At 32.1% G+C, this 24,903-nt stretch overlaps 3 protein-coding genes across 3 annotated transcripts; all 3 read right to left on the reverse strand.

Annotated features, from left to right (window-relative positions):
* Nucleotides 1-2,098: 2,098 nt before the first annotated feature.
* On the reverse strand, nucleotides 2,099-3,612 carry LOC114399773 (basic 7S globulin 2). The gene has a single exon (XM_028361991.1). It carries the CDS (start codon nucleotides 3,556-3,558, stop codon nucleotides 2,257-2,259), a length of 1,302 nt encoding a protein of 433 aa, XP_028217792.1. The 5' UTR covers nucleotides 3,559-3,612; the 3' UTR covers nucleotides 2,099-2,256.
* Nucleotides 3,613-9,561: 5,949 nt separating this feature from the next.
* On the reverse strand, nucleotides 9,562-11,844 carry LOC114399341 (heavy metal-associated isoprenylated plant protein 32-like). Its single transcript, XM_028361524.1, has 3 exons — nucleotides 11,534-11,844; nucleotides 11,252-11,327; nucleotides 9,562-10,975 (listed from the first exon to the last, which is right to left on the reverse strand). The coding sequence occupies exons 1-3, from the start codon at nucleotides 11,561-11,563 to the stop codon at nucleotides 9,711-9,713; spliced, it is 1,371 nt and encodes a 456-aa protein (XP_028217325.1). The 5' UTR covers nucleotides 11,564-11,844; the 3' UTR covers nucleotides 9,562-9,710.
* An 11,492-nt stretch (nucleotides 11,845-23,336) lies between these two features.
* On the reverse strand, nucleotides 23,337-24,821 carry LOC114397912 (E3 ubiquitin-protein ligase ATL6-like). The gene has a single exon (XM_028359964.1). The coding sequence runs from the start codon at nucleotides 24,714-24,716 to the stop codon at nucleotides 23,589-23,591; it is 1,128 nt and encodes a 375-aa protein (XP_028215765.1). The 5' UTR covers nucleotides 24,717-24,821; the 3' UTR covers nucleotides 23,337-23,588.
* Between the last annotated feature and the right edge of the window lie 82 nt (nucleotides 24,822-24,903).

Genomic DNA, 24,903 nt, shown 5'->3' on the forward strand with positions numbered 1-24,903 from the left:
CTACAATCTCTTTTTCTTCTCTCTAACCCTTAGAAACCCTAACAACGCAAATAGAGGGAAAGTTTGAGAAATCTTATGAAATTGCTAGAGATGTCGTTATCACTGTTGTACTACACACGTGAATTCGCTTAGAGGTAAGTGATGAGCATATCACAATTGGGGTTAGAATGAACATGTGTAGGGATTCTTAGGGGATTAAATTGAGATTTATCTTGGGATGTTTATTGAATTATAATTTTTCCTTTATGATTATAAATATGATATTATTGTGTTTGACGGACTAATTGATGTCCTAATGCAAATTGGTTGATAAAATTGAGTGCTCTTAGTATTTTCGTGTTTTTAACCTAGGATCTTGATTCATTGATTTTGATATGACTGTGTAAAATTGTTTGAAGGGTTTTACTCCCCATGTTGTGAGAAATATTTTTGTATAAATTGTTTGTACTTTGGACAAGATTTTCTAGATTGGCATGATCAATTGTTATATTGAGATTATGGAATTGTGATTAAAATTGTGCCAAAGCGATAAATTGAATATGTGATCAATTGTGAGATAACATGCTGCTTTGAGATCATAACATTGTTATTGGGATTGAGTATAAGTGCAAAGTTGAACGTGCATTATTTTGTGAGATACACATAAACATGTGATTGAAAATTGTGACGTTGTGATATGTTAAAATTGTGGACATGAAATTTGGTTGTGAATAAGTGTGTGATTAACACTTGATGTGACAATACTTGTGTTGTGAATTTTGAATTATACAATAACCCGAATGGTGTTTACCTTGAGAAAAATATTTATGCGCAGTGTCAAAGTGAAAACTTAAGATTCCTAGTTAGGAACCAAAAATGTCAAATTGTAGCATAATGTGTTAAACGTGTTTAAAATACGAGTGTGAGGTCGTGTGTACACCCATCGGATCGGACAGAAGCAAAATATGGCTCTGATATCATATTAAATTTTATAGTGCAGCAAAGGCATCCGAAAGGTCCCTTTAAAAATCGGTTCATAAGGGGGTGGTCTACCCAGCTATATAAGCACTTATCATGTTCATGAATTACCCGATATGGGACTATTCTTAATCGTGTTTGCGTGCAAAAATTATTTTAGGGGTTGGACCTGAATCAGGAAGGTGAGACCCTAATGAATTTTTCGGAGTCTAGGCCTTGGGGACAAAGATGCTCGCTTTGAGTGCTTATTTAAGTCTTTGTTGATCTCATATAGTTAAAACATTCTCGCAAAACAATTCTCATGATTTTACTTAGTGAGAGTGACCTGACATACCCATTGTGTGGTGTGTCTTGTTATGTACTCCTAAGCGCTCCAGTGTGATTTTTCATTGACATGATACCATATTGCATATAAGCTTGAATTTTAGTATAATTGTTGCATAACGTTTGTTAATTGTTTATTATAAAATTGATTAGTGTTATTACGTCTTGACCCGAGTGTATGATTCATGTGTAATATGATTGATGATTGAAAAATAAATTTTAAATGATAAAATGATAAAGTGACGTGAATTGTATTAAGTTAAGGTGTGTTATAAAACTTTCATAATTTATTTTGATTACATTTTTGTTTATTGTATTTTTTTATAAATGTGATAACTCATTCCTTGTATGCTATTTGTGTTTGGATCATGTGATGATCTCGAACTTTGTGTTCATGGCAGCAGATAACTAGGTGTATGACTTTAAAAATCTCGTGTTAGAGGACGTTGGGAAGCAATCCTCTGATAGGATGTGACATTGGAGATGAGTTTTTATTTTAATTGAATGATATTGATTATTTTATTTTATTTTACTTCACTGATTTAACAATTTTTTTTTTGTAAATTTTGAGAGTCTTATTTTGAGTCGGATATACTTTTAATAAATTTTATTTTATAATATTAGAGTGAATGTAACTCTTTTATTTACATGAGTTTCTTTTTTTTATTGAATAAAATCATTTTAGTTAATTATTTTTATATATTTTTTTATTTATATGTATTTCATAATAGAAAGTAACACATGCAAAAAGGATCGTTGAAAGCGAAAATAGAATAAAAAGTCGATGTTCAATAAGCATATATACAGGGCAGGGGACTAACAGCAACATTAATTTCTCATTGAACAACGCCAGAGAAGCCTTCATATTATTATATTGTTCAAAGTCTTTATTCTTACATTACTTTACCATAACAAGTAGTAGATGCTTGCTTAATTATAAATAAGCAAATATATAAAAACTCTCTCGATCATGGCTCATGCATTGGCAAAGTTGAAGAGGTCACCACATTTGACTCCATGCGAGTGCAGTGATGACGTGCTAAACCCGACCCTTGACCTTGCAAGATCGAATACCATCAGCTTCTCTTCCAACTGGCGTGTCCCTAAGGTAACTTCAGCTCTAGGTTGCATTCCTCCATTCATAACACCCAAACACGTGACCCCAGGTTGTGCCTGCACCATCAAGTCCTCACCAGAGATTCTCCAAACAGGACCATTAGGCTTGTCCATCACAAGGTCCACGCTAGGATATGCATTGATCTTGTTGGAGTTGAAGCATAGCCCAAACGGTGCCACAGATTTCACCTGTGCTTGCTTTTCCAGCTGCTGAGCAAACACCTGAGTGAAAGCCTGATACAAAGATTGCTGGAGAACCATGTGAGGAGTTGAGGTGCTAATCATTGTTCCTCCAGAAGACCCTACGATGGTTGATGATATCTTGTTCGGTGGGAACACACTGTGCTGGTTGATTCTTATGGAGCTGACTCTCACGTTGTATTCTCCTTGTGGTGTGACGGTTAATGGGGTGAAAGCCAAATCGTGGAAAATATCTTGGTTGTGAAATTGTTGCATGTTGTTTGGTGCATCCCCGAAGATTAGAGCACCCTTTGAGGTAGGGTAGCGAGAGAGGCAAGTGGTGAATTGGTGTTGTAGGCCAAAGTGGGAGGCAAGTTGGTTTGGAAGAGAAATTGGTGCATGGCCTAACCCAGCCACTCCTTGAATGTTTCTAGGGAGACCCTTTTGAAGAAGGAAGGAAGGTGCACAAGAAAAGAGGAACTGAGGGACTGTGACCAATGGACCAAGTTGTTGGGTGGAGCCTTGAGTGGCGTGGATTGCAAGCACATCTTGGCCTAGTTCACCCAAACCGGTTTGTTGGGTGATGGGGTTGGTGGACATGAGGCCACACGTGTTTTTGTGGCACCCTGGCCTTGATGCCGCTGGGCAACTGAGGCATTGGTGAGTGTTGGCTCTGGAGCATTGGGTGGAGTGGCAGAAGGGTGCTTGGTATGTTTTGGATGAGTAGTGTTGCTCACAGTTAACCCACAAGTGGTTTCCATTGAGGTCCACCAGGACTGGTACTTGCATTAGAGGGGTCCTTTTTTGGAGGTTGGCCCAATGGAGCCCTGTGGAAGCATCATTTTGAACGGGTAGAACCAGAAGGTTTATAGGTTTTGTAGGGTTAGTGTGGTGTTGGGGAATGGGGACGGAGTCGGATAAGAAGAAAAGGAAAGAGAAAGAAAGAGAGAGGGCTAAAAAGTAGTGGAGGATAGAAGCCATTATTCTTAGTGTGTGTGTGTGTGTGTATAGAGAAAGGTTTGAATGAATAATGGTAGTGTTAGTGAGCTACTATATATAGAGAAGATCACCGTTCGGCTAGCTTTGATTAGGGGCTAAGGGTGGTAACACTGTGGCAGGGAGATTCTCTTTTTTTTTGGCCGTACGTGTTGGTAAAAGAGCCAATTCCAGAAGCAAAGGCAGGATAAACTTGAGTTAACATGCACCGGGGAGAAAAACAAGGGGTTGGTGAGTGTTAGGGGTACTTGGCAGCTGAGAACAATGCTTTAGTTGCATGGCATGCAGACTTCATCCCTTTGTAATTCTGTAAAGGAGCCGTGTGGAGTTCGTGAGTAGCTGTTGGTGACTAGCTAGCTTGGCTTGGATTTTTTGTCTTGATATCCCTGTACTACATTAATTTCCCTACATGCTACGGTTTGGTGAGATTTTGATGTATTAACTAAGGAAAATTCAAATCATGGGCTTTCATATTTTATTTTATTTGTCCCCTCAACATTACCCAACGTGCGATTGCTCTCAAACCACAAAGTGGCGTTCTAAACACTATATTAGTCTATTTTGTTATATAATAACACAATTTTTCAACAAACTATTCACTAAAAATTAGAAATTCATGAATATGAATGAAGTACTATGGTATCAGAAAAGTGAAATCTACAAACTTTTGTAATTTTTAATAAGTTTCAACTAAGTATAGTGTGTGTTTAGAATCCTTTCACGTACGCATGTTGAATATCAAAACCACCTCTAACAAAAGAAGCAAAAGCAAGACCAAAGAAGTGACTGGAGTGATGCACATGAAATATAGCATATGTTGACGGTCATCTATATATAATAAATAATCAAAATTATTAATTTACAATAATAAAAAATAATAATACTTAATTATATATCAGTCAATCAAGTGTATTGCTAAGATTTTGCTTTTATGGATGAAAATCTCCTGTGTCTCCTCCCTTGTGCCACGAATAAAATAGCGCCACATCATTTAAAATTAACATGTCAGCTCAATTCACGTTTTATCCAATTAACGCCCTCTCCATGGCAGACTCGCATTGAGCAGGCAATAACGGTACGGTGGTGTGATTTGGATGATGACGATCGACAATTTTGGAGCTTGGTTGTAATCTGAAGAAAGAAAGGCAAACCACGTTAGACGAACAAAAAAGAGAGACGGAAAATGGTAATGATCTTGTCAATAGCTGGTCGGCTTCCGGTCATTGTTAGCCATTAAACTAATTAAGTATTTAAGCCTAGGGCGATCTTATGTACGAGTAGAAAACATAATCAGTGATAACTTGTATCTATATATTGATGTAATTTAACCAGCTGCTCTAAACACCTACTTGACCCAAATTTGAGAAGGATGATAATTAATTAATTTCTCCAACTTTTGCAAGCTCAAGCCTCTCATTCATTTACTGAAACGTCTCTGTCCTCCCCAGTAGTATAGTGCCAAACGGTTCGATCGGTTCTGCACTTCTGGCGCGACATTCCTCACGGACCACCTTATGTTGATTAGGGTCATGCAGAACCAACCGACACCGTTAAACAATTCATTGCATTATTGCATAAACTCCAATATAGATCAATATATCAATATCTTTCAATTCTCTTCAAGAAAAAGAAACCTACTCACTACTCAGACATATATCCTTACTATTGCAATCAATAAGTTAAGTGTCCAAATGATAATAGGCTTCAATTCGTCTCCTTAAATAAATTAATTTTGTAAATAAAAATAATATGATTCAAAGCAAAAATCTCACTAATCAATCAAATTTTCAATAAAAAAATAATTATTGACAAAAACAATGGATACTTCATACTAAATTGGTAAAAATATGTTTAAATGTTAAAGAACATTTGAAATTTCAATAATAACATTCACCCGTTTGGAATAAATTTTTAGTTCAAATTATTATTTTTCTTTATTTATTCAATTAAAGAAGGTTTTTATATTTTAAATTAACTTATTTGATTATGTTCAAATTTCCTGAATTAAAAATATATAAAATTTGAATATAAAAATATATTAAAAATAAAATAAAATTTATGAGAATACATTTTTATGAAGTACGAAATTTTATAAAAAAAAACACAAACTTCATGCATGTATATGAAAATATAATATACATCATAAAAAATTTTGGTGTGTTTTTATAACGTTTAATATTTTATTGTATATTGATATTGTTAACTATATACTAATATATATTTTTATTAATATATTTTATATATTAAAATAAAATAGATAAATACATTAAAAAAATTTAATATATAATTTTTTATAAAATTAATCAATTAAGCTAGTTTTTAATTATTTTTTGGTGTAATGTGAAACAAATAAAAATTGTTCCAACCTCAAATCTTCTTACATCATTAAGGTTATCTCATAATCTCATTCGAAATTTTGTCTATTTTGATACTGAGTGATCCGACACAATTTTATCTTTAAAAAGTATTTTGGTGGATTAAGGGGTGAGATTGTTTATAAACTCTCCTTAGTCTTGACTTTTAAGTAATATGTGATTTTTTGACATACCAAAATAAACATCCAATCGAGGTTAAGAGAGAAGAGTAATGACCTTACATCCTACCGTAGGTATCAATGTTTTAATCTCAAATAATTAAACATTGCTAGGATCACCTCATTCGAATGTACCACTACGAAACACACCTACCGGAGCTATAATCCAAGTCTGAAAATTTAATGAGACTAATTAAGTATTAAAAAGTGAGCTACTAGTTTAATTAATTCGTCAAGGACACGTAAATATATAGCCGAACCCGAACCACATTAGTTTTTTATTTGTTTGTCTGCTTGGCTCTGATTACCCAACTTTAGGTTTTTTTTTTTATTTCAAAAAATCTAAAGTATCCTTGGATAGAATGAAATTGATATGAAAAATTTGAATTAAAGTACGTATAATATAAAAGAGTGGAACTTATACCAAATTTTGAAATTTTCCACTCATTTTTGTGTTACTTTCCGCACAATCACACTAGCTAAGTTGTATTCTGGATATAACTTTCTGGAATAATGATTACCCAGTGGTCTAGAAATAAAAAAGATAAGAGTGTGGAAGAGAGATTGGTGAGCCACTGTATGGACTCTGTGGTACAACAGGAATAAAACTATTTTCCAGCAACAGCGCTTTGATGTAGACTCTGTCATGGAAGCTATAAAGTTTAAAACCTGGACATGGCTTGAAGCTAAAGTACCTGAGTTTCAATTTTCTTTTTTCGAATGCTACTCTAATCCTCTAATGTGCTTGCAATGCTTACAGACTTGACTAGTAGTAAGTGTTTTATTTGATGTGGGACTTAAATTTGGGAGGGTTGATATACATGATGATGCCACGGGGTGGGAGATTGAGGAATCTTTCTCAATGTCTTAACTGTGGTCATAAGTAGAATATCTATGTGTAAGGGGTTGAAAATCAATATAATGAAACGATATTAAGGTAAAATCTTAATACCTTTGATTGGCAAAAGATGGAAGGAGAGAAAAACAGATGCAAAGAGTTTAGAGAACAATGGAGATCTGTAAAATATTATACTTACACTAAATCCTAACCATTAATTTCTATTAAGCTCACTGTTTAGATTATTTCAATTACTTTAGTTAGTCACGTGTTTTTCACTTCTTCCTACAAGTTCTAATATTGGAAATTCTTACACGATTAATTCCATTTAACACTGTATACATTGCACAGTATATCCCAACTTAAAACAGTATTACTATTTATACCCCATATCATAAAAGATGCCCTCTGTGCTTATCGAATCCTTTAAAAGAGAACTTTTCAATATCCGGAACTTTGAAAATAAGCTCATTCTTTATATGCCCTCTATGCAGTACTGTTCCATGGAGACTGAGAAGGCCGCAGCTGAGTGCGGAGGGCGGTGAGAGGTAATCATCTTTTAGGAAGTAGAGCACGTGATTAACTTAAGTTCATTTTACATTTTATAATTAAAATGATCTAAACTATCATATTAAATGAAATTAAAGGTTAGGATTTGGTGTAAGTATAATGTTTTACATCTTCTAAACAGATCCTAATTCTTTTTATAATATATGTGTATAATGTATATAAGGGTACTTTGGGTATTGGGAGTATTTATGATAATGAAAAAAATTAAGAAAAAAAAACAAAAGAGGGGTGTTCTTAGGTATAAATAAATAAATAAGAGAGGGGGAGAGAGAATAGTTATAGCAAAAGCCATTTGTATATAATTGAGCAGAAATCCTTGCCCACTGAGTGGCAGGATGTAAAAGGCCCAAACTGTTCTAACATATACGTGATACAAGTTTCTTGGTTGTTTATATAAAGGAGACGAATCTTTGAATCAGTTGTATTGATTATGTCCGTGCAAAGTAGTAGCTTTTCGTGATCAATTAAACAATTATTTAAGATTGACTAAAGTTTAAGATATATATTAAAAAACTTAATGGCGGTGTTGTTGAATGAATGAACGTGTGTATCCCTTTTGCTCTGATTTTATAATTTTGTTGTTTCTTCCCTTTGCTTTTCCATCTTCTTTTTTTCATTTCATTTTCGTGCTTTAACCAGAAGGCAATACTTTATGCCTGCGCTCCATTGCTATCCCCCATTAGGATATGCTTTGTGATCAATCATGTCCAAAATCATTAGTATATCTAAGATCAAATTTCAATTAAATTTTTAGGCGGTGTTCACTTTTTTTTTTCATTTCCAGTAAATTTATATACTTCTAATTGTATTTATTAAAATAACACATCTGTATAAAAAAAATGGTCAAAACAGTAAATGTTATTTCACATATAGTTATTTTTACAACACATTAGAAAATAAAATAATGATGTACCAATTTTCAAAAATTAGTTGGTAAACTATTTTAAAATTAAATTTGAAATTAATTTAAGGAAAAATAAATGTATCTATACATTATGTTTCAAATAAAATTTTATTTTATGGTCAATGTTAATAATTAACTTATATTTGCATATTAATTTACCCAGAAAAAATTCTAACAAAAAATAAAAAAAATAATCTAATTCAAATCAACACGTACAATTCGATTCTATTATAAAGATATTTATTTTTAAATTCATTAAATCTTTTCCCTTCAAAACCATCCGATCTCAACACAGCCTCGACATTACCCACATATATCATCTGAAACTTTTATATTCATTCCAGGACAAGCTTTTCGACGAAGTCAAATGTAACTCAAATAATAATATATAATAGTTGTATTGTTATACTAATTATCAGTGGGTTTGTACTTTTTAATTTTTTTTTTTTAGTATAATCAAGTGTATTTGGATTGACGAAAAAAACTAAAAAAACATGATTTTCCACCAGAGACTAGCTTTAAGGTTACTATGATTTTCCACTGCGGTTACAAACACGCTGTAAGTCTGACTAATTCCTTTCCCACCACGGAATTCATTAGAGTAAAAATATTTTCAAATACTGTAACCTCATATTTGAGAAAAATATTCAATGCTACGACCTTAATTAAAGGATAAAAATAGAAAGTGCCGAACCACTCACTCGATACTAAACATTTGCTCAGTAGGGTGTACTTCGTAGTTAGGTATTCAATGCTATGTTTTGATATTGCTCCACTTTTTGGTAATATTAGCACAAACTTAGAGCATTGGATTTTTCCTCCAGTAAAGAAAATACAACTCCAGTATTCAATACTGTGGCATACTGTCACTCCATGTACGTACCATTAATAGTGACAACTGTCTAGTTTTTGCCATTTAAAAATCATCGCATTAAATTATTATTTTAGTAATCTAAAATCTATAAAATTAAATATTTTATTAATTAATATTATTAGAACATTAATTTAAAAAAATTTAAAAAAATTATTGTATAAATAATAGAAGTAATTTTCTGTCTTACAATAAAAATAATTCTCTTGTAAGTTTCTTTAATGAATATTCTTATAACACTGGTTAAAATATGCTAAAATTAAATGTGTAACTAAATAAAATGAACAAACATTGTATTATTATAATATATTATATAATATAACCCTAAACATCACACATTTTCCGTCCTACACAAAATTTAATGATTTTCCTAAAAAGACCAAAACATATAGCAGAAAAGCAAGTTGTCACTAGTAATTAATTACATGATACTGCAGCTCTCAACATTCTCATCACTGAAGGTATGAGTAATAGGATCGGCCATTGGGTGAGATGGCATAGGAGGTGGTGGCATGTAGTTCATAGATGGATGTGACCTACCATACATCATGGATGTTGGGTACATGTTGTTATTCAGATTTGCTTGCTGATGTTGATGCTGCTGCTGGTTCATCATCATACCCATGTAGTGCTGCTGCTGAAGGTTATTATATGGAGCATGCTGCATTTGCACCCCTTGATAATACCCACCATCATCGTTCATCGCAGGAAGTCCTTGCACTGATGGAATATTCTTCATCTGATGACCCATTATTGGGCCTGGGCCCATCTGGCCTTCTTTGACGTTGTTTTTGGGATGAGTAAGGGTGTGACCATAATCATGAAAGTCAAAGTCATTGTTAGCATGGTCCTCCAATTTACCTTCACCTTTTTTCCCTTCCTTTCCTTTCTTATTTTCGCCTCCATTCTTGCTATTATTGGTATTAGTTGCTTCTTCTAACTCTCCCTTCTTGCTCTTTTTTTTCCCAAAGCCTAGAAACCGACCTAGTAATCCATTCTTTTTCTTATGATCATCTCCCTTCTTCTTTTCAACTTTTTGGTTACTACTACCTTTCTTTCCTCCATAGGCCTCGTTGAAATTTCCACCTTTGCCCTTGAACATCATTGCCTGATCAATGACGTCAGCTTTCTTGACACTACTCCCACCAGAATTGCCTTTATGGTTGTGATTTATGGCAGGCCCATTCATCATAGCAGGAGGCCCATGAGGCCCACGGCCATCCCCCATCATTGGCATCATCTTCTTCTGATTCAATGGATGCCCATGGCTTAATCCTTCCTCATCATATTCATCAAAATTGTCGTCATATTCATCAAAACCATCATCAGAGGCATCAAATTCATCCTCTGGCAAGTTGAACTTGACAGATTTTTGTTCCTTGGCAGGTACCTTGAGATCCTGAATCCCTTTAATGTTTGGGAAGTGTGCTAGTTGACCAACACCTCCAGCACCTTTCTCTTTCTGACCCTTTTGATTTTGAGACTTATTATTGTCCTTTCCCCCAAGTTGCATCATGTTCTGGTTGATGGGATACTTGTGATTGTACATCATTTCTCCTTTCTGGTTCTGCCATATCTCAGCATGCTTCCCTCCCCTCTTTAGCTTTTTTACCAGTTTCGCTGGATCCACATCTCCTGCCACTACCACTTTCCCTTCATCTGCATCTATTCTCACAGAATAAACCCCTTCACAACAACAACAAAATAAGCAACTAAATCTAATCCGGCTAGCGCACCAAAATTGCAACCATATATACAACAAAGTAAGGTTAAAGACTCGAAATAATACACTATACATCATATGTTTATTAAGTCATATAGAACATATCTAATTCAGGAGAGTTACCAGAACAGAAAAGGGCATGTCAAAGTTAAAAGATGAAGCATATATATAATAACATCAAAAGAAATTCTGAAAAAAATAAAATAAGGGAGGTTTGATGATGACTAATAAGAATGTACCATCGATTTTCTGCAGCAGTTTCTTGACTTTTTGCTCACAACCATCGCAGTGGATATTAACCTTGAGAACACAGCTCTGCAATTAAGGAGAGCAGGACCAACAAAAATCAGTTAACTTACTCAGAATTGACATTCATTGCATGACAGAAAGAAAGAAAACACACACACACACAAGAGGGAAACATGCATAACTGTAACTATATATATATATTTACTTAATAATTCAATTAACTAACACCCATGCCATGAGATATGGTAACTAGTATGAAGTGTGTAGTATACCTGAACTTTCAAGAAGTCTTGTTTACTCATCCTTTAGTAATTGTTTCCAGAAGAGAAAGAAAGGAGAAAGTAGGTTTGAGTGAGAGAGATATGAGAAGAGTGTTTAAGATAAGATATTGTAAAGGGCGGTTGTAACAATTTACTTATTATCTGTGTTGAGTAGTATATAGCACAAGTTTATTTATATAGAAAAAGCACCAAGGCGGTTGCGGAGGCTGGAACCTGGAACTGAAATAAACAACTAAGAATAGCTTCTTATGAATTGGCTTTAACATACTAATACAAGGCGGTCATCGAAGCTGCATTAAACAATCAAATACTTAATGCCCCTCACTACTACTATGCTTTATTATTAAATAAAGCCTTTCAATGTCATTTTATTCTTTTGGTTTTGCTTATCCCTTCAGTACTTACTACTAAGATAACTAAAAGTGATAGAAGGTTAGAGGCATTATTGATTTCACACGGTTCCATGTTTGGGAAACTTTGGCTCTGAAACCAACACTTTGTTATTATTAATGAATAGTCTTAAATATAAAAAAAAACCACACTAATTAGAAAATTAATTAATTATATTTAATTGTATCAATTTTAATTTTTCATTAGAATTTGATATTAAAAATAATGAATAATCAATCAAACTAACATTTCAATTAAATAAAACATATTTGAGATATTAATATTAAATAAAATAAAGTTAGTTGAATTTTTTTTTATATTTGAAATTGATAATAAAGTGTTTTTTCTTATTTATTTGAGACCGGATGAACAATGTGAAAAAAATGAGTATTACTACTATTTAATATTTTTTTAAAATAAAATTAATGAATACATATAAATTCTCTTGTCTTATTAGTGATATTTTGTTGCTTACTAGTAAGAATTGCATTAAATACTTTTGTGTTTATTTAATATTTTTATATAATATTAAGAAAAATAATAAACATTATAAGAAAAGATAGCATTTTTAATTCTTATTTCATATACTTGATTATTAAAAGAATGATAATTTTAAAATTATATGCTACAAGTGATTTGATAATAAAAATAAATCTCATAAGAGCACATTCGTATAATATATAATTTTTAACTTTTATATCATATAATTAAAGAAGTATAAAATTAAAATAAAGTTATATATATATATATATATATATATATATATATATATATATATATATATATATATATATATATATCACTAAAAGAGAATTGAATAATGTGTTAGTCAAAGATAATAAATTTTTTAAAATAGTTATTTTTATCACCAATTTAAAGGAATAGAAACAAAGTTATCCATTGAGTTGAAAAGAAGTTAGGATGAAAAGCATAATTTAATCGTTCACCAATAAGAAAATAGGATTTTCACTAAATATTTTTTAGATAAACATTTGGTGAGCAAATGTGTCAATACAAGCTTAAAAGAATACTTAATCAAGCGGTTTAAGAGAGAAATAGAAATATTTTACTTATATTGGTTCGCTCAAACAGAGTTATGTCTCGTTCTGTCTTACACAATTATAAATAATCTCACTAATTAAAACTTTGATTACAATCAAGTATTTTATCTTGTCTCTCCTGACTATACAAGTATTCTTTATATCACTTCTGGTACACTCATAGATTTCCTATAAATTTAAAAACACTCAAGTATTGTTTAACACTAAGTCACTCACTCTTAACTCTTTCATAAATAAAAGTTTGAATAAATACAATGATTCAATAACACTCAAAGAGTGGACAAATAGTTCAGCTCAAATACAAGTAACTTTGTTTGGCAAATGATAAAAAGATTAAGTGCTAAGTATGTCGTCCACTAATTTAGCAAAGTTACGCTTCAAATTGTGCTCGTATTTCACTTGATATTTTTTCTTCTTCATTTCTTGAGCAAGAATTGCCTTTTATATATTTAAGTGAAAAATTTGTTACAAGATCAGTGTTAAGTCTTGATATGATCGTTGTCTCATAGCTAAAGGTGAAACCACATGCTTTGAATGACAAGAATATGAATAAATGTACAAAGAATTGTATGTGTTCCTCTTTTGTAATGAAAACACTCTTGAAGAATATTCTACAAATTCCTTTTATTTCCTTTTATTTTGTCATTTTCTTAAATTCAAATGTCATCAATTCAAATATAGAGAGACAAAGCTGAAATTCGAGAAGTGAGAACATGCACTTTCCTTTCTAATTAACATTGTCCTTTAAGACCTTGTTGGACGTGAATTATAAGGATGTAGAATAAGTGTATGAGTGGTTTAAGTCCAATAGACGCATATAAAAAAAACTCAATGTGAAAATACTAATTTTCTCAATAAGTGGACGTGGCTAATTTAATAGCTCGTTGGATGCTAAGTATATTTTGACAAAATTGTTTTCCATTTAAGAGTGAATGCATGCTTACTAGAGTTGTAGATGTTGGTTTAATTATAAGTGAACTCTCTTATGAAATAGATCTTATTCACTTGACAATAACTCATTAGTCCATTTATAATTTATATTCTTATAATCATCAAAATCTAAGATATGATAGGTCATCTAGTGATCAATAGACAATCTAAAACCTAATATATATTTGAATGGTTAAAGTAAAAAAATATATATATAATTTTTTAAGTAGTCATCTGACTACTAATTGACTTATTAATTATCTTGGCTGTCCGTTAAGATTGTATGACCAAGTTTATAATTTTCATATGTCTCACAATAAAAAAAAATGATAGATTTATCTATGTTCCTGCTGTTAAAAATGATAATTTTAAATATAGACTATTAAATTATTTTACAAACAAGTGTGTATTTTTCTTTTATCAGTTAGAAATTATCAACAACAAAAACTACTCTCTAGCTAACATGAAGAACACCCCATATGAATCCAAGCCAACATACGACGGGCACTCTTCAATTAAGAATGACTAAAGGATCACTCGAAAAAGAGTCAGTTTTAGTAACCAAATCAGCACCCATGTTACCTTCTCTGAGGACATGAATCATGATGTATACAGATGTTCCACTTAAGCAAGTGAAAACAACTACTTTTTTTTAAAGGCGCAAGTGAAACAACTGCGTGTATGAGAGTGAGAGAAAATGAGATGAAAGCATGAGATAAGCAAATTATAATCATATAATTTAAATGGATGACTTAAATTAAAATTTAATTAAAACAGTCTTAATCATGCATCTATCTTCTATATACGGCCATGATCAAGTTCTCCTTTAATTTGATATGGCCAATATTAAGTCATAACTGATTCACTAAAAAAAAAGAAGTCATAACTGATTCTTATCAGTTCAACGTCGAGTTGACTATTCTTATCAGTTTGACTACAAAAACGATTTAGTTTTGATAACAGTGATACCTGTTTTTTTTTTTTTTTATAAACACTTGTATTTCTTCTGAACACATGATTTCTAGTTTATACTGACATGTCATATATATGCAACGAAGTTTAGGTTCCGGTTCTTTTATTAGTGAGCAACTTTAATTTAAAGGCGGATAAATAAATAATTTTAATTAATGACAAGAAATTCAAATTTAATATTATATATATGCATAAGAATCAAGAAATTATAAATATATTAAATTTTTTTTTCAATTATTATTAATTCTCTTATTGACAAGTAAAATTACTTTTTTTTTTACTTATTTTAAAAAACTAATTTTCATATTGGGTTAATAAAATAAAATAGGTCAAACAATGCATGCATGGAGCCACCACTTGGGAAGAATTATAATATAAATATAATAATATTTATTAATTAAAAAATAATTATTGAAATTATAATTAATTTTATTTTTTACTATATTTATATTTAATTTTATGCTCACAATTATCACTCATTAATTCTATAATTGATAATATAATTTTTTTATTATATATCCTCTAAAGTACATTCTTTTTATTATTTTTTAAAAATTGAGGTATTCGTTCGTAAACCGTCAAAGTCTAATATCTCGAAGTATGAAATCAATTAAATAACTGTCCTTTTCCATCAGATATTTTTTCAAATACACAAATTATATTTAAAATAAAATTTTAGGTCACATATTAAAAGTATAAAGTTATTTATACGCATATTGCATCACCATGTTGCAACATGTTAATAGAAGAGGGAATGAAAAATGGGAAATATGTAATTCTTCTCTGGTTTGGTGAGGGCCTACAGGCTACAGTTGAAAGAAAGTGGTATACTTCCTGTGGCAGCTGTGCCTTATCTTTGTAAATCTTTTGCCTTCATCCTAATATATTATCATTGTCTTTTGCCAAGTTAAAAAAAAAAGAAAAAAGAAAAGGAGTGATATGCAATTGAGTCCCACATGATTTTTACAACTTGTTCATATATGTACGAAAAATAAGAGAAGGAATACTATTTACATAACGCCAAAAGTAGCCATTTTTTATATTATATTATTATTTACGTAAGATATTGATGTTATTTGGCATACATGTTTTTTTTTCTCTGCTTTCACTTGCTCTGATATTTTTCTTTTTGAAGGCCACTTTCTCTTCTATTTTACACACTTAAAAATCATTTTACTTTTTGGTTTCTACTCTCTATTTCTTCATTCTCTTATATTTTTTTCCAGTTTATTTTCAAAACCAAATATACCATAAAGTAACTAAATTCAACTTTTAAATTAGTACAAGAGCAAGGAAAAAGACCTTTCAATATCCATCGCGATGGTTCTGAGTTCTGACGTACCTTCATTCATGTGCTGAACAGTGACCTTTGTTAGGAGTTTGAGCCAGCTTTCGCAACCGCGTGATACAATTGCAATTGCTGCCCCATATCATTCTTTTTTATGGACCAAAAGTTTATATAATTATTTTCAAAATTAAAGATAGTTGTAAAAGAAGGTGACCAAAAAAAGAACACCAACGGAAAAATACTAAAATTCTTTTTCTCTGTAGGATGCACGTTGTCCTCAATCATATTCTTTTTGTGCTTAAAAAAATGTAGAGTATTCAAATAGTGTTGCGAATGAATATGCACTTGCAATGGGTACATATGTCCATATGATTATTTGTACTTTCGTGGCAGTACAGCTAATTAATGTAGGCATCTTTACTTTAGTTCTCAGTCGTTGAACTTGAACATGTCGCGGAAACTACTAATGCATGGGAATTTATGGTTCATAGATGGTCATGGACTCACCCATCCATTCCATAGCTCTGCTTCTACATAAATATTCACTCCGTTACAAAATAACGAGGTTTAAGATTTCTTTACCCAGAACAACAAAGTAGGAATATTTTAAGAGAATTAACATTTATTAGGGGACAATTTTACTAAAATATTTTTTTTTCTCTTAATTTCAATAAATGTATTATTAAGTCTTCTAAGATAAGACTATTTGTTACATGATAAAATTAAAATAAATGTTTAAATATCTCATTAAAAAGTGAGAAGACAGTGAATTTGAAATTTTTTCAAAGGCTAAAACTGTAATTATATTGATACGAAGGGAGTATTTGTGTGTTTTTGTATAGTGATCACTTTTTAGTTGTCACTCAAGCCAACTCTTACGTAATTTACTAGTATTTTATATGTCATGATAAAGAGGAATAGTTGAGCTTCGGAGAGAAGGTAAAAGCAGAATGGGCCAAGCCCATCATGACATGGACCCAAAAAAAGGAGGGAAGAGACAGCTGGTGCGGGCCAAGCTCCGCAATGTGCCCAAGAACCATGGCCCGAACCGAGTGAAGATACGTGTGGAAGATCAATCATTAACTGTAATAACTGGGCCGCAAACAAAAAGAAAACTGGGGTATGCAAGAAACACTATTAAGACTATTGCATCTTGCATCTTTCATTGTATTTGTATTTTAGAAAGTCTATCTCAAAATGTAAAATTTATTTTAGAATGCAATGAAAAATATAAGATGCAATAGTGGGAGTGCAGGAAACAAATGCCACACTATTATTGTCTCCATGCGCAACACTAAAGATCAAACACACACACAGAAAGACAAATAACATAAAAGTGAAACAACTAAAAGGAAAATGTTTAATGTTCATCCAAATTTTTTGATGAAATGGTGTAGAAAAGAGGAGGATGAAAACAATAGAGAAAAAGTGAAAATATGATAAATATTATAATGAAAAAAATAGAGATGAAAGAAAAATGTGAAAATTAAGTATCCTACCTAACAACAAATACTAGAGAAAGAGAGAGAATTCTCCTTTCAAATGCTATAATCACTTGTGATAAAAATGAGAGTTGCATCAAGAGTGGAGTTGAGTATATGAGGCACGATTCATGGGTTGGCCCGTTTAACTAGTAACATGCAGGGCCTTAACCTAGTGATTCTTAGCCCATTTGAATGTAATTTTATGTGAGCTAACCCATTTAATCCACAACTTCGGTATATGAGTTTATGGATCAAACTATTTGAAAATTTTGAAATTTTAACTTTTGGATTTTTTTTTTTCAATTTTTACTCTTTCTCTCATTCGTTATTTTTCATCACCTAACCTCGCTATTATTGATACTTTTTTTTTTTATCACAAGTTCACAACATTCACTGATCTTCATTTTGTCGGTGACACTCATTGCAACCACAAGACCAAACCAACCCATTGACCTATCATCCTCTCTTATGTTGTGTTTGGTTTAGAGGATAAAATTAGAAAGAATAAAAAATAGAATAGAAATGTTTAAATTAGAGTCTAGGAGATGTGAAACACAAATAAAACCCACACAATTTTTTATTTTTTTTATTTCTCTCCCCTTCCCTTAACCAAACTTAGCCTTAGTTAACAACAAGGAAAAGTAAAGAAATAAAGAAAGAAAGCCCATAGCATCATTCATACATGAACCACAAGTTTGAGATGTTGCTACAACTTCCACGAATAACATATATATTGTGATCCTAAGCAATGTCTGATTCGTTTTTTTTTTTTTTTTTTTGGTAGGAATCAATGCTGCCCGATTCTATCAAGAACCCAATACTTAGCCCCCAATTTAAATTGGTCTCTTTATATGTGTGATTAAAATAAGAAAAAGGAAATTCATGATTCCAGAATTTAGTTTCGCAAGTGTTGAAAGTTTAATGAGGTCATGTGCTATTTCAATTATACGATTTAAACATTTTTTAATCTTTCTATGATAAATAATTATAACCATAAAATTTATATAATTATTTAATATGATTCAATAATAATTAATATATTGGAAAGTATTTTAATATTAAAACTGTACATGTCAACTATTAGTTCTCTTTTTTTTTATGCACCTCAAGCTAGAACTACGAATGTTGAGATAAAAGGTAGTTTAATTAGAGGGGGGGAGTAATCAAAGGCAACATCATTTATGTTGGCGGCTGAATTAAAAAATTGGAATGCATTTCCAAATTAATTAAACCTAAAATGAATTGAAACTAACCTTTGGTGTGAAGTTTGAACTGGTCCAAAGGGGAAGTGTTGCGTAACATTATTGGTCCAAAAGGAAGCTTCTCATCGCCAACTATGACTGATAATATATTTAGGGAGCATTACAAAGCAAATAATTTAAGAATTTTATATTCAGCTGAAATTACAAAACTAACGACCGTCAACTAAAGCCATCAGGTTTTTAATTTTAATTCTATTTTTTTGCGTTTTGTGCAAGCGATAAGGTGATAAAAAGCGAAAAGTTAGTTTACAGAATGGGAAAAAAAAAGTTGAATTGACACTAAAGTCAAACGAATATACTACCTATATTGCGTGTGCACTAGCTTTAATTGAAAAACCAATAACCATATAGCATATTTAAAGGAAGTTAATTTTCTTTTCCCTTTTTTTTCAAATGACCAGGCAATAGGGAAGGAAAGTGGCCTGGCAAATGCCATAGTTCAATTTAGATCACAAAACAGAAGGAATTTGATTCTTGTAGGCAAATAATGCTTTCACTAAAAAATGGCACCGATCCATAAACTTGTAATTCAATTTTCAGTACGTCTCTTGTTTGTCTTTCTCGCAAAACGCGTTAATCAAAGCGCCACTGGTTCTCTTACGTACAAACGCACCAAACATGCGGGGAAACATAAAAAAGACTGATCAAGACAAACAGAATATTTATTGTTCTCCCTGAACCAGTTAAGAGAGAGAAATAAGGGCTTTTTCTTATCAAAATAGATTAAAAATTAAAACTAAGTATTATAATAGGTTGTTGAATAAAATATTTATTAAAATGAGTGATTTTTATCATGTAAAAATATAAGAGACACAGCTCATTTTATGCTTTCATTTAGTGTCAGTCAAGCACTAAATACATGTTTAATAACTATTTTGATAAATATTTTGTTAACCAACCCATTATAATAATTTATTTTGATTTTTAATAAAGAAAGCCGAGAAATAAGCCTGGAAAAGAGAAAAAGAAAATTTACGATTTTGTTCAATTATAGATCTTTCGAAAATTCCAATGATTTCACGGATTCTAGGGTGAAGCGGGGCAAGTATATGGTTCACCCTGGAGAAGCATATAAAAGATGTTTTGAAGTTTGTAGAATGTGGTTCATGAGTAGAATATTTACTAAACAACCGTTAGGTATATATTATTTTAAAACGAATGGTGATAGTTTTATTTTAAATAAAATAATAAAATAAACAGAATGACATTATTGACCTTTGGGAATACACGTATTTATCCCTAGAGTTCCCCACGCCGTGGACGATTTTATATATATATATAAGGGTAAATAGTTATTTTTGTCAATGTCTTGACAAATTATCCTTGAAAAATAAAAATTTAAATTTGTCTCTGAAAGTGAAAAAAGTGAGATAAATTTATTTATCTATTATCATCAATGAAAACCTACGTGACGCATTCAGTGATGAATTTGTCGGCATTTTGTATATTTAAGGACAAAAAAAATTATTTATCCAAAATATAATTTAATTTTTATCTTCTCCCCCTTTTTAATCGTTAAAGGCATAATATTACAATAAACACTTAAAAAAATAGAAAAATAAACATAAGTTAAACAAACATAATAATAAACAAAATATTGGTTAATAAGCACAATCTATCTCATGCTCTAGAATTTTTATTCAAAATATGAGACTCAAATAAAGATGAGCCGTAATTAAGTAATCTTTACAAAAAAAATGAAACCCAACTTAATATTGTCACCACCTAATGTTATTACAATAAAAATTCCAAAGCAATAGATATAATATACTTATTAATAAATATTATGTTTATTATTATGTTTGTTATAAGTTATGTTTGCTTTCTTATTTTTTAAATTCTTATTGTTACGCTTGAAACAATTAAAAAATGAAAGAGAGGAACGAAGATTAAATTATATTTTGGATAAATAGTCCTTCTTGTCATTAAGATGTGTAGAGTGTTGACAAATTCATATTTAAATGTATCAGATAGATTCTTTAATTAATGTTAATGGACGAAAATTAATAGAAAAATAAAATTATCGCATTTTTTTTCTTTTGAAAATTAAAATTAAAATTTTTATATTTCAAAAATAAATTTATTATTTCTTTACCATTCAAAAATAAAAATAATTATTTATCCGATATATAATCTAGAAAAGGAAAGGCCATTTCCTTTGAAGATCAGTTCAACGTATATATGTTTCACAACACAATACACTTTACATTGTGTACACAAGATCAATAAAGACTGACAAACAGCTACTCCTAGAACATAAAAGAAGCACAAAACAAGCTAGTTCATGTTCATCGATTACAAAAGCAACCACAGCTTTCCCTTTCGCTAACTCCAGCCACTGCTTCTAACTATGCAACCACTGTTAGATATTGTTGGTTTCAAACTCATTGGTTCAATTATTTTTTTTCTTTTTTCTTATTCTCTTCTCAGTATCTTTCCCAAGTTATCCCTTTGACATCGTCCTTTCTCTCTCAAGTGATCTTCCTCCACGGTATGAACACTGAACAGGAACGATCAGCTTCTGTACCAGATTTACGACTTCGCCACCGTCGCCGCCTGTTTTCCCCGCTGCGCTGAGGGAAACCGACGGTTAATGGCTGCAACGTCCTCCGATTTGTACGTCTTGGGTTTCTTCACCATAGACCATTTGCGAACAAGTTCACTATAGAAGTGATCTTATTATGTATTCTATTGATAAACAAATTAAATTTTCTTGATGTGAGTGAGGCAGAATCGAGAAATTCTATATGTTGTCTTGAATGCCAAGACACAAAATGGAAAAAGTCTAACTGATATAATTTTTTTTAGGTAAATTAAGTTTTTAGTTTCTCAAATTGTTTACCTTTTACTTTTTAATTCCTTAATTTTTTTAGTCTTTCATTAATTTTTTGTTATTATTTTTACTCTTTTTATATTTTTTTGTCATTCTTAATTTCTTATTTATTTTTATAGTTGAAAATTAGTCTCAAATATAAAATAAATGAGAGATTAACAATAAATAAAACATGAACTATTTTTTAGTAATAAAAATAGCAAAAAATTAATAAAAAAACTAAAAAATTTCAAAAAAAATTAAAGGACTAAAAATTAGAAACTAAAAATTTTGAGACACTAAAAACTTAATCAATATTATTTTTTATTTTGGGGGAAGAGTAAGTTGTGCAAAATTCAGTTTAACATGAAATGCATGTTTATTTTTTGTTTAAAAATTCAAAATATATTTAAACAAAAATTGCAGGAAATAAATTTATTTAAAACACGATTTGAAGTTTTTAAAATTAAATTAAACAGCCTAAATTAAGTTAATATTCTAACATGTAATTTTTTTAATAATTGGAGGCTTATGAACGCAACCCAAAAAGAGATAAAAATAAAAGACGTCGATGTGAAAATATACTACATATATAATATAAGGACTCCATGTTATCATCCCCGATCAAGAGAGCAAAAGCATCAAGAAGTTGAGGGAGCATTTCTAAGTTATGGCCTTTGGCAGAAACTTTGGTTTAATTTTATAAGCTAGTGAGCAGTACTATAAGCTCTCAGCTTTTCGATCACTGATATTTTATGGTATGCCTGATGCTGAAATGGGTTAATATCCTTTCTTCTTGAAAATTTTCCTACCTATATATTTTATTATTTATTAATTGCATTAAAAACTTAAAGGCTAGTGATTAATTGATTCTGTTTGCTTTAAGAATTTGATGTTTTCTGTGGAGTGGTATGCAATAATGCAACGAATAAGGATCCGATCGAGGTGGTCCGGCAGCAATTAATAATGGAGATAATTCAACTCATCAAAAAGTTGTGATTTAGTCAAATGATTTTTTAAAATTATCAGCTATTTAAAAAATATAAAAAAAACAAGCAGACATTTTTCTTTTTTATCTCGCGCTCTCCTTGTTTCTATGATTTTTGTGCAGTAAACATATATTGACCCCAATGCCTACCCTATTTACTTATAACATTCTTAGAAGAATAACCTTTTTGGAGAACTTAATACTGTAAACATTTCTTAAAGCAAAATGTGATTAATTTCTAATACTTTCTTTTATATTTATTTTCTTGCGCGGGTTGAAATTCATATAAATCTTACTAATTTGGAAATAAAATCTACTAAATAAGAAACGCTGTAAGATCTACACATTTAATGAGACTTGTATAGATTTCATATAATAAAAGAAAAAGTGTTGTCAAAATATGCTGCTAGCATTTTTCAACACACAATTAACACTCATTGCTATTCTCCTATTCTTGTCACATTATTATATTACTCGTTACATCTAGGTTTATATTTATCTCTTTAGATTTATACACCTAATGATATCCCTACAGTGGTACATTTTCCTTTGCTGAATTGCTGTTGTATCTTTTTCATTTTCTTTTTTGCTGGTATTTCAGAATCTATAAACAAGATAATTTTGCATTTTTTTTCGCTTGCTGTTTTGTTAAAATCTGAAGTTAACTAACTAACCAGCTTAACAACCTCAAGAGTATGAAATTTAGTACATGACCCAGTTCTTCTAAAACATATAAACATGCTACCTTATTAATTATACACATTTTACAAATTTTGCACCAAAAACAAAATCGTGCCTTGTAAGAAAAGAAAAAACAAAAAATAAAAACAACGACACGTGGAGGTTGGAGAAACTCAGGTTAGACCAGAGGCCTCGCCGAGTCAACGGCCGTCGGCGGCAAGATAGGCGCGGTGGAAGACGACGACGACGACGCCGTTCCTTCAACATCATTGTTTCGAACCCTAGGCGATCTAATAGACAACGCCCTTGCAAAAAAGGGCGCAGCCATCGAGAAAATCCACCGGTCCGATTTCAAACTCCGGTCCAACCGCCTCGAAATCTTCCCCCTACTACTCCCTTCTCCTCCGGTTCGGTAACCCTGCCGCAAACTACCTTCCCTGGGTAACACGATCAAGCTACTCGCACGTTGCAATTGGCGGTTTATTAATTGCTTCCTCACCTCCAAAGGCAACCTCAAAGTGAACCGGTCAGTGTTTTCTCCCGGTTGGACCAGCGAGTGCCCGGTCGAGTGCGACCTTGGAAACCTCCGAGGCCGGTTCGACCGAGACCCTCGCGTGCGGTTCCGGTTCAGTGTTTTGTCCAGGGAAACTACTTCCGGTTCAGGTAAGACTGGGTCAGCCTCCGCGTTCTGCTGCTCTGGCGCCGCTTCCACGGCGTCGTTTTGGGCTTCAATGTCTCGCGTAAACGTCTCCGGAACTGGAACAACGCCGTTAGCGTTACCGTTAGCAATAGCATCCTCGGAGTCGGTGGGAACGAGGTTGGCGCGGCACACGGGACACGTGGTGTGGGAGCCCAACCACTCGTCGATGCACTCGGGGTGGAAAACGTGATCGCACTTGGGGATCAAACGCAGCGTTTCGGTGTCCTCGAACTCGCACAAACACACCGCGCATTCCAACGCTTCTTTTCCGATTTTGTGGATCTTAACCTCGGAGTATTCGAGGATTGGGAATGTTTGGATCACAGCTGGGTCAAGCCCACGCGCGGCCCTCCGGGAGCGTGCGGTAGTGAGAGGGCTAACGGTGGTGGAAGGGGAATCGGCGCAGTGGCGTACGTAGATGGAGAAAAAAGCCATGAGGAAAAGCGCGGCGACAAGTATGACTATGATTATGGCTATGGAGGGGCTGAACTGGTTGAGGTTTGCGTCGGAGAAGTCATTGGGCTGGGATTGGGCCTGCGCGACGGCGATGGGGATTAACGGTGACACCAGAAGGAGGAATAGGGCTATGTGAATGTGCTTCTTCATTGTGAAAAGTGAGGAGAAGACGAAAAGAGAGACAAGAGGGGTTTTATTTTAAACGAGAGTGATGTGAGAGAATGGTCATAGACGGTGTGCATTATTCAAACGTGCCCCAACTTACAGCTAGCATGGGAAGCTTCCGCGGAAACTCATCATTATATGACTTTCACAATTCACACTTCACTCACCGCCT

This window comes from Glycine soja, chromosome 19 (assembly GCF_004193775.1).
Source record: "Glycine soja cultivar W05 chromosome 19, ASM419377v2, whole genome shotgun sequence".
Classification (NCBI taxonomy): domain Eukaryota; kingdom Viridiplantae; phylum Streptophyta; class Magnoliopsida; order Fabales; family Fabaceae; genus Glycine; species Glycine soja.